This window comes from Labrus mixtus, chromosome 12 (assembly GCF_963584025.1).
Source record: "Labrus mixtus chromosome 12, fLabMix1.1, whole genome shotgun sequence".
In the NCBI taxonomy this organism is placed as follows: Eukaryota; Metazoa; Chordata; class Actinopteri; order Labriformes; family Labridae; genus Labrus; species Labrus mixtus.
Genome location: NC_083623.1, coordinates 11,505,671 through 11,516,936, shown reverse-complemented (window position 1 = coordinate 11,516,936; position 11,266 = coordinate 11,505,671). Strand labels below are relative to the sequence as shown.

At 41.6% G+C, this 11,266-nt stretch overlaps 1 protein-coding gene across 1 annotated transcript in view; it reads right to left on the bottom strand.

The window, feature by feature from the left end:
* Nucleotides 1-8,690, bottom strand: part of syne1a (spectrin repeat containing, nuclear envelope 1a) — a 125,223-nt gene extending 116,533 nt beyond the window's left edge. The window contains exons 1-3 of the mRNA XM_061051988.1: nt 8,396-8,690; nt 5,992-6,053; nt 434-529 (exon numbers count right to left, since the gene is read on the bottom strand). Of these exons, the coding sequence (XP_060907971.1) occupies nt 434-529; nt 5,992-6,053; nt 8,396-8,540 (303 nt within the window). The 5' untranslated portion in view covers nt 8,541-8,690. The remainder of the gene's footprint in view (nt 1-433; nt 530-5,991; nt 6,054-8,395) is intronic.
* Between the last annotated feature and the right edge of the window lie 2,576 nt (nt 8,691-11,266).

Sequence of the window (11,266 nt, the reverse complement as noted above, 5' to 3'; positions counted from 1 at the left end):
TTTGTCTATAACCAGTCAGATCAATAGGACATGGACCGCTTAGACCTAAGGCAACATCGGCTGAGTAAAATCCTCAAGGTGTGCACGTCTTTGTCTTTGTTGTGTGTTTGTTAACTAGGATTTGTCCTTTTTAATACAGGCTTCTATATTCATCCAAATCCTATAAATCAATGAAAATCTCCATCTTATAGCTCATTGAACATGCACTGCATTAAGCCTGTAGCCTTCTCCAGATTTGTCAAAAGCACTTCCAGCTGCAGCTCTGGCCATAATTATGTACACAACTAAAAATGAATGACCCTCTTTGTTGTTTCACCAGTTAGATCCGTTTTAAATCAGCTCAAGTTAATGTTCAATCCAGAAAGATCAGAGGATATGAAGTGTTTGAAGTCTGTGGCCAAGTCACATGCTAAGAAATGACCAGAAGACTCACCAGTTTCTGTCCAGAGAGGACTTCCAGCAGGGCCAGCAGCATCACACCATCCTTAATGTCCTCAAACAGGTCTGTCACCACCAGAGGAGGGACACGCTACAAGAGAACATAAGCACACTAATGAGCCTTTATTCTGATGATGTTTTTGACTTTAGTTCACAATTTGCTAAAACAGGCACATACAGAAATGATGTAACGCCTCGGAGGGATGGTTTATGCTTTGGTTTCTTATCAAAACCCCCACACATCTTTCTTTGAACAACTTTTAATGGAGTACAAGGGACATTTTCTCAATGTTTTTTTTGCTCCTGGAAATTTTTACGTTACATAAACACACTGTTTACTGTTTACCCACACAAAGCTTTCACAGTTGTCGTGGAATGCAACAACATGTGATTTAAGTCTTAATAGCTCTTGCGATGTGCATGAAACCATAAGGCAAGAGGTAGATTTTCTAAACACTATCCTTCTTTGAGTGGCACAGCGAGTAAATAAACCAAAATACAATAAATTCACAACACTGTGAGACTTTAATTTCAGCTTCTGAATCATGGATAAAGGGAATCCTTGTAAAAAATAAAAACTACTTCAAGCCCCAAAAGAGTTTGGCTGTGCCGAGCCTTACTGACAGCTACAGTCAGCCATAAGCAGAGGCTCAGCAGGATCTGAATGGGGTCTTCAAATCCTAAAATATGCTGATGATTTCAAACTCTATCCTTCTCATTGACTCCCTTCCTGACCTGACACAGACTTCTAGACTCTGGGAAATCCACATATCTCCGCTTCTTGCCGGCGCCACATCAAGGATTTCTCTTAAAGCGCAATCACATGCTGCGGCTGAGGAGAGGTTTAGAGGAGGGGAGGGGGCATTCAGACGAGCAAGCCATTCACAGGGAGATTAGCGGCAAAGGGAGTGAGAGAGAGAGAGAGAGAAAGAGAGACGTGAGGAAGCCGCGATGTGTGCGGGAGTGTGACTGTGTTAGCACGTGCAAGTTGAGTGTGTGTGGGGTGGGTGAGAGAGAAAAACATACAACCCCCATCATGCACCACAGAGGGGTATAATTGAGTAGAAAGAGTGGCAGCGAGAAACATGATAGAAGGCAATGAGAGAAGGGACACTAACCTCACGTCTTTCAAAATTAATTAGCAAACACAGTAGCTCTTCTGGCTAATTCCTCTTCTAATGTCATTTCATGGCTTTGGATATTAGACCGTCCAGACAGCACTTGTGCCCCTATCATAAAGTGACAGAAGAAACACTTGCAAGGACCCCTTCAAAGGGATGAATTATACCATGAGCTAATTGAAGTTAAATTTACCTATTTGTTCATTATAATCCCAAAGCTAATGAGGAAATTTCTGACTAATTACAAAATAAGAAAGTAATATCCATTTCCTCTGCTCAGCCACATGAGCTAAAAAAAATAAATCAAGGGCTTAATGAGCTAATTACATAAGAGTGTCTGGGCCATAATTGATTGTGAGCAGAGGAGTTTTCAGGATGTGCGTCTGTCTGTGCTCTCATGTTATTCCCCTGGCACACTCGACTACGTAGATTCCTACAGATCAACATGAGCATGAAAGACATAAAGAAAGAAAAGGAGGACCGAAGGGTTTCATTTTGAATTGCAATGCAGTAAGTTAAGATAGAACTATTGTTCTTATATTCTGCCCCTCTCATGTTTTACTAGGAATACTTCCTGATTTAATACAGTCATTGGAAAATGACTGAAAACTGAGACCTCAATAATAAAGATCTTGTAAAATAGCCCCCCACCTGACAGTGTAAAGAAAAAAATGAACATTATATGATGGCTGAGCTGTTGAATTAGAGAACAGCAGACTGTCCATGTGTACTTAATGAAGTGGCCGGCGAGTGTCTATTTGCCTACAAAAATTATCCCCTTTTCAACTGTCATTCAAAGAGCCCATTTCTGTATCGAGGTTTTAATGTCATTGGACATACGTAGTTGCCAGTGTAAATATTGTATTAATATAATATCGCATTATGCCTAGATTTATGATTTCATGATAATAAAAGAAAACATTGCTACACATCTAGCATAATGACCTGGCAGTTGCGTCACGCCCCATGTGTGGAGGCTGTGGTCCTCTGGGTGGACGGCCCACATGTCATTCCCCACTCTCTCTCCCTGGTTTCCTACTCTATCCTAACCCTAACCCATAACCAATAAAAACAAAGGCAAAAAACCCCCAAAAATGTATCGAAAAAAAAAAAAGTAAAAAAAAAAAATCTATTGCTTTGCCAGCAGCTCAATAAGGCTGAGATATTCACACTGAAAACGCTTACATATTGACATTTAGTGTGTATATATATTTTACCATAGTGCTGTAAGCTTGCTAATATTTAATCATAATCATTAAACACTAGTACAATTTTGACCAGATAGTGGTTGAGAATGCAGAACGGGGGAGACCTTATTCTAAATCATTAGGATTGATCCTTGCGCAGGTTGAAAAGTGAAAAAATACGAAGAACATCTTGCAACTGAGTTGGCTAAACCACATTTCATGCACCATGAGGTGCTGGGTTTGGATCTTAGTGTGCATGGAGTTTGTCAGTCCCCCTCTATGTGAGGTGGGAGCAAGGAAGTAAACACTGACGGGGGAACTGGAAGCTTCGCTTTACTGCAGCTGTAATCTCTAAGAACACTTGGTTCAGTGATTGCTGTACTAAAGCTGTTTGCCTGGAAAACGCCTGAGTGACGAAGAGACCTCCGCTTGCTCATACCGGCCACTCCGTAATTAAGCTTTAACCCTCTCAGAGAGGATTTGTCAAAATGGAAACTTGGGGCCCTGTTCACTAAAATTCACCCCCCCTGTCACTCCAGTGCAGCGCAGGGTACGACTTTAAAGGCTCTTACTTGCTTGAGGGACAGAATTCTACATATGAAGCAAAATGTATGATAGGAAATAATTATAATATATATGTTATTGAAGATTCAACACAACATCATCGTCTGTTAAAGTAAAATAACCAACCTTAAAAATGTAGAGACCAGCTGCTCTCTTACAGTTTATACCTCTGGTCTATAACTGGTGACTTCATCTGGTGAACTACAGCGAGTAATGAGAGTCATTAATCTCCTGTATAAATTACCAGCTGCAATATGTCCTCTTGTTAAAGCTCTTTTGCAGAGCTCATAAGACTTCTTTTGTTAGACCTGTGGAGTGGAAAAGTAAGGGGGAGGAGAGTGATAGTGAAAGGAAGCCCTCACACCATGTCTCAACTCACCTAACGATTAATCACATACCTTTAGGCGCTGAATTAAAGACCTGTGATAACTAGAGCGGCCTAATCATCTGCCTAGCCAAGGGCACGATCTATCCTTCTGAGAGCCGAGCTAAACCAACTGTTAAAGCTTCTTCCCTCTCGCTATCTCTCCGTCTGTCTCACTTTTTTGCCTCTTTAAATAGTTCTTTGTAGAGTATTTATGGGTGTGATTGAAACAAGGGCCTAAAGATGCCATCCAATCTCTTCTCACCTACAAAATGATCTCCTTATTACAACACATCCTCCACAACATGAAGCCGAATTGACTTTTTAGCCCTTACTCATCACAAAGCTCCACGAATATTTGCCAAGCTGCCATGACGACCAGGACTTTTTTTGAAGACAAATATGGGCCAATCAGTGTCACCATGGCAACGTCAGGCATCAGGTGAAAGGGTGAGCCATTTCACGATGGTATAGGAGGAGGAGGAGAGCAACTAATTTGATCAACTCAGCAGAGAGGAAAGCTTGGAGAACATTGTTATCTCTTTCGATGGAGCTGTGATGGTATCACTAATCTATTGATTAAGTGAATCAGTTAATTAAAGTGGATTTAAAATGACTTTTTCACGATCTTTGTCAGACCTTGTTTTATTGAAAGTACTCTTCACTTTAGTGGCCAGAAAGTCAACCAGCATTATTGCACTTAATGTTGCTGTAAAAAAATAGTTTGACTGTCGGAAAAGATACCTGTCAATGAAATTTTGATCAAAAAGACTATATTTAATCAAGTGCAGGTGGTTAGCTTAGCTTAGCATTAACACTGAAACGGAAAAAATGTTGTCTGTCTCAGGCTGAGTTAGATGTTAGCAAAGCTTACTGAACAAGTTATATTAATAAGTACCAAAACGTGGGGCGCTGGTTTATCACAGTAGGAAGAGAAGGGGCCCCGTGTACAGAGGCTACAGTCCTGGTTGCTGGTTGAAATCCCTATCAGCACCCATTTGGTGTATGTCATCCCTAACCCTCTGTTCCTCACATTTCCTGTCTCACATTAGCTGTCTTAACTTATAAAGGCAGACGGCCAAAATAATCATCTTAAAACAGATAAATAAATACAAACATGTACTGTATGTGTGTAATCGGGAAAAAAAAATGGAGCATTTGCCTGTCAATCGAAAAGAATAAAAGGAAGTTGCTGCTCCTAGCAAGCAATAATTTGGCCCAAAATCTAAAATTTGATAGTTTATGTTCTGAAATTCCCCAAAAATTAAACTGTTTTTTTAGTCTTTTTAATTCAGATTTAATGTAGGTCTCTTTCTGTCTGTCCCTCTGAATCCTCTTCTTCTGTCACTACTCATTCAAACGCTGTCATTTACAATGATCATGACACACCAAAAGGTCTGTGGCTCTTCTCTACTGCATCAAAATAACTCAATAAATAACCAATGCGTTTACCTTGGATTTTTATCAAAAATTCAAGGCAATTAGGTACAGGACTGGGTGTAATTTTCTGCTGGCACGGTCCCGAGACATGATATTTAATATTACGTCAAGGTTTATTCCCTCTTGAGTGCTTTTCAAATGAATTTTCTGCTCCACGTCACCGTGGTTCAAGGCCTCCACAGCTGTCGTAATCGAATAGGAAACCTTGAGAGAAGCGTTGCCGATTGGAAAAACACTTAATTGTGTTGCCCCATGCCGTATTTGCCTTGTCCACCCCTTCTTGACACACTATTCAAGCAGTAATGGGTTAAATTGAGTGGCGTAATGCAGTATAATACAATAATTACACGCATATGATGGCCCCTCAGCATGCAGCTAGATCAGGTATAATTATTTGGTTTAAGTTTAAGGAGGTAAATGGAGGGCTGTCTTTGAATAAAATCTCATATCCTGAACAATCTAAATTGGTCCATATTGAGATAGAGCGCTCATTTGTTACTTAGACTTAAACAGTGACAGTAGCTTGCAGGAAAAGAAGATAAAGCGTGTATTAAATGCTGTAATGTGAAAGTGATAATTACAGTGAGTGTAAATCCTTGCTACAAGCTATATGGGATTGGAGAGGAACAGGGAATATGAGAGGCATGCGCATAAATAAGACTGTGTGTGTGGTCTTAGCTGGCAGTCAGTCCTTTGACCAGCTCCACGGCATCCTCGCAGTGAGCATAGTGTGTGGAGTATAGACGAGGTGAGTGATTCAAAGTGGGAAACAATGAGATGGGGAAGTTTTTTAATCCACAAACAGCAGCAGCATTGTTTGTGTAAAGACACAATACAATGTTGGCAGTAGCAGTGGGAATGAACCAGACTCTCTTACCTTTGCCAAGTGGGAATTGATCCATTTTGTGAATGTCCTCTTCTGCACTGCCTCCTGCTCATCTGTAAATCAGAGCCCAGAGCACCACTATCAGTCACATGCAATAATAAACAAAGAGGGAATTAGAACAAGTATTCACATTGTCTATTGTTTAGAGGACTGATTTGGATGGTGACTTTAATTAACTTTTATTTCATTCCTTTCTGCCTAATGTGTCTGAACACAGTCACATCATATCATACCTTACAGTGATGTGCTTAGAGAAGGCATTTGACATTTAAAGATGGCATTTTAACTCGCTGGACTCCTCTTAGTGTGGACAGGAAATCCTGCTCTCAGAGATGCCCTTTAGATGATAGAAGGGCGGGTGATTCTTCCTATACATGTTTTCCTGCCATGCTCTATCAATGGATTTTATTCATCATTAAAACAGTTTAAGTTTGCGATCTAATGATAAAAAATGTACGTAATGCAACGATAACCTATCCTGTGACGAAATATATGGCATAGGGAAGGGCATTGTTTGTGGTGGCTACAGCGATACAGGCCATTTAGCAAAGGCACAATCAATAGTAAAGATGTCTGCTGACGATGTCGCCTAAAAAGCCACTCAACTTGAGTGAGGACGAGACATAAATCAAGCTTTGTCAATCACAAGTGCACGAGCAAAAATATAGAGCATAAACACATTTGCACATAAGGGAATAAAGGCATAGAGATAATTGTAGAAATCACATATGTTCAGCAGGCTTTTTAAATCAAACGTTTGCATTGCTGCAGCAATTTATTACAGCAAAACTTGTTATTGCCTGCTGCCCTTACAATAATGATTGGAAATTCTGCACTGGTTACATCTGTAATCCATGTGCAACAGTCACATACATCCCATTACAATGTGCACAAAACAGATCTATAGTCCACCTGGGACACTCAGGATGCAATCATGCACCGTGACTGGCACAATGTTTTGTTTTTTTTTCTGTCCTGTCTGCAGCACACAGCAATATCCTTGAGGTACGCATGTTATCAGTGAGAGAGGACGTCTAACACAGTGCTTTCCTCCACCTTAATGAAATATGCTGACGCTTTGATTACACTCAAGTTGGTTAGTGTGTCACTGGGTACTGTGGGCAGACGCACACAGTGAGGGGTGTGTGTGTGTGTGTGTGTGTGTGTGTGTGTGTGTGTGCATCAGAGAGGTGGAGAGAGAGGGAGGGGTTGTTCATCCATAATGCAGATACATACAGGCATAGTCATACGTGCCACTGAACAGGTCCCCCTCTCTATGAATTAATCTTTTGATTGGGTCCAGGAGAGATCAAATATTGATGCGAGGCAATATCGGATGAGAATGAGAAAGATTTAGCCTCCCGCATCCTTTAGCAGGAACATGTATGACAAGAGAGCACGTCTGCCTGAACGCAGTGCCAGGCGCTCAGTCTCAGGGACGAGGTGACTTTGAACTATGCGCACACACAGTAACACTTAGAGCCCACACGCACACGCATTCACATTCTTTCAATATCACAAAGGGAAACAGCCGTCCTCACTAACTAAGCCTTGAAGCAGCGTTTTAACACTTGATTACCTACTCAGCTAGTGTTGGCCAGTATCATCATTAGTCTCATCTGCAGCCCCCCCCGAGTTCCCACTTTGACCCCCCACAGAGAAGATGACCTTAATGAAAAATCATTTGAATCTAGTTTGTGGTCTAAAGAGGCTGTTTCTGTTGAGGAGATGTGATAAGACTTGATCAAAAATAGAAATGGTAAGAAAATCAAAGTAATTGCAAAAAAAAAAAGTAAATCGACCATTCTGCTAATTTTCAGATTTGCTCAAAGTGCCAGGAAATAAATCCCAAAAACATTCTGGTAACAAAAATTAGATCAACCTGTTCTAATTTTCCAGACAAACAGACATAGAGAATGCACGGTGTGAAATACAGAGGAGCAGACAGGCAGACTGCCACAGGGTCAAACAGAGAGATAAGAAATCAAACCTTCTGACAGTCTGCCCGCTGTGCTGAGACACATTCACTGAGCTGCTGCTTGTCTGCTGGGTGTGTTCTCTACACCTGCTGTAGGCTCACATCTCCATGCACACAGACAGACATTCTCTGCCAAGGTGGAAACGCCCCCTTCCAATTTCTGCTCATTTTGCGAGCACAAACTACGCAGCCAAATGGAATCTTCCCTGCAGAGACACTTAATGAGGAAATAACACTACAAAATGCTCAATCGCACATGCAGCAGCCACATACAGTCCATACTGCAGTGCCACGCTAAATATCTCGCACACACCCAAAATCTCCAAAAACTCTACACACACTCTGTACTTGCCTTCTTTTCACACACTATCAGCATCAATATGGGACACACACTAATGCATGCACTGTCCTACTTACCCCGGAGGTAGTGGAAGAACCCGGTCACCAAGTTAAGGGATGTATTCTTTTTCGGGGAGCCTTCGCCCCCTGCTCGTCTTGCCATCTTGTGCCCAAGACTATGCCTCGATTCCTGCCTGTTTTCATGGGGACGCTGAGAAGACATTCACAGCAAAACCACCGGGAGACGCTTACACACGTGCCCTTGCTCCTGCCCTTGCTGCCTCTCCCCCTTCTTTTTTTTTTGGGTGGGAGGTGTCTTTAAAAGCTCCCTGGAGCACAGGACCTCCTGAGATGACAGCGGTGAAACTGTTGCTCTGAGGCTGGGCAGAGAGGACGGTGTCACACTCCTGTTCTCGTCTTTGAGGTCTTGCTGTCCTCTGCCCTGTCCTGCAGCAACGAGCTGCAGACTAAGTCAGACTCAGTGCTTTTCCTGCCTGTTAAGCAGCTTGGGGAGTGTGATGTAAAGAATGTTCGTGTGCGTGTGTGAGTGAAGGCAGTGCAGCGTCGGCATCAATCTGTCTTGCTTAGTCCGTTTCTCCCTCTCTTTTCCTCTCTCACACACTCTCTACCTTGGTCTTTCCCTCCCACGTTCTCTCTCTCTCTCACTCCTAATTTCTCGACTGTAGGCTGCGGGAACAGTCTACTTCCCTCCATCAGCCGGCCAATCAGGGTCCGTGGGAATGAGTGATGTCACAGCAGCCCCGTCCTAATGTGGAGAGGGAGAGCTGAGTGGTGGAGGGTGGGTAGAAAAGGACTGTTTAGCAGGTTAGGAGGGGCAACAGCATCACACACCTACACACGCTCTAATACGGCATCAGCACAGACATGCAGGAATTCCCTGTGTGTCTTTGGCACTCTTATACCCCTCCTCTCTCTCTCTCTTATCCAAGCATATACCATGCAGTGCTCTTGGGTTTGCAGCTTTCTTCTCTATAGAGCCTGCAGGGGTGCAGACTATCACTGGCAGTCATCCTGTCTGATCTGCTATTGTACTCCCTTCAAAAGGTATCCACCATCAACCACAGTTACATACGGTACATTGGTCTGTTTGTTTTTTCCCAGATAGCAAGAACTGAATAGAACAGAATACAAAAGAAGTGGAAAAATATCTGAGGTTACGATTCGATTTCACAGTAAGATCAAAGTTGAGTCGGAGTGTTTTTAGACAGTGTTGAAAAGTCCAGAATGAATGAAACAACGTTAAGTGGGGATTAACCTTCATTAACTCTGATTGAGTGATCTGCATTGAAGTGGAAATTTTGCCACTGCTTTCAAAGCTTAAGCTTCAAACCAGCCACAAAACAAAAAAGGCAGTTTTGTTCATCCAACCTCTAAGAATTCAACATTTAAAGAGACACTCACCAGCCATAGCCGCAACAGCTGATAGGAGGAACTGGATCAAAAGCAACACTCCGTTATGGAGCCAAAATACTACCAACCCCCTTCCTCTGCTACGGTAAAATATTAGCAAAAAAAATAAAAATCATTGTCCAGTACCTTGACCTCTTTTTATTCTCACAGTCTGATTTGTATCTGACCTATGCTCTCTCATATCCAATCCGTATTTTCCTCACAGTTTTTCATTCATATTATCTAAAACACTCACACACACACACACACACACACACACACACACACACACACACACACACAGGCTCTGGCAATATTAAAGGCACAGGGCTCTTCTTTGAAACCACATTCAGAGACTTTCCAGGAAAACCAATATTCATGCAGAATAGCCTGGTGAGCCCTATATCAGCCTTAGCGATGAAAGGACCATTCATCATTTGTGTGATTTTCCTCTTTTGTTCTTTGGGTTCCCCCCATAAGGGATTTTAATTATGAAAGTCATCAATAACCAATGGCAGCTGTCATCCGCTATCTGTCTACTGATAATCACACTGCTGACACTCCTCTGTTTAACAACCCTGAAACTGGCCGTCATAGTGCTATCATGAGCCTATTCCACAACCCTGTGTCTGTATGTATGTATGTATATATATATATATATATATATATATATATATATGGTGAGATTACTGTGTATATACCTGAGTGTGTATAGGTGTTGATTTGTTTTGTATTTACCATTGCCTTATAATAAAATAGATAAATAAAATAAATAAAATCTTAACTGGTAGAATTGAAAATGCAGTGGGGTGTTCATCATGCACGCACTCACAATAAATAATATTAGTGCTGGAAAGTCATTGGACTAAATTGTAGCTGGGTGAAAAGATGAAAATGAATTAAAATGCATTGTTCTATAAGTATTGGCGTTTGCACAGTCCAAACCGTACCAATAATATATTGATAAAGGAAGAGGCTATTGATTGACCAACCAATGAACAGTTTTCTCTTATATGAATACCAGTCCATCTTCAAAGGTAAAAGGTGTTTAAATGCCTGATAAATCATTTCCCGGGTGCTACGCTTCAATTCTGGAGTGTGAAGGAACTATCCAAGGTGCTGAACACTTCAATTAGACTCTTTTTAGCCTGACAGTGAATTTGGTTCAATGGAGTACATTTACAAAGCGGCAGCAGAAAATGAATACCGATGGAAGCCACACTTGAAGTCCAAATGCTGAATTAAAACACAACATTTTAGTTTTTGCCTGTATGGTTTTAAGGATTCTCCCAGTTAGTATACCACAGAATGCTGAACATCCCCGGAGAGCCTAACTGTTTAGAAAAACAACCCCGGGACAAAATCAAAACAAGATGGTGAGGATTCATGGGACTTATTACACTTTACCGTGGGAGTTGGAAGTACCAAGCAGGTGCACACACATACACATAAACACACACAACAACAAAAATCATCTGAATGGAGACAGAATCATTTTCATGTCTACTGTATGTGCAAGAATAAACCGACAGACTCCTT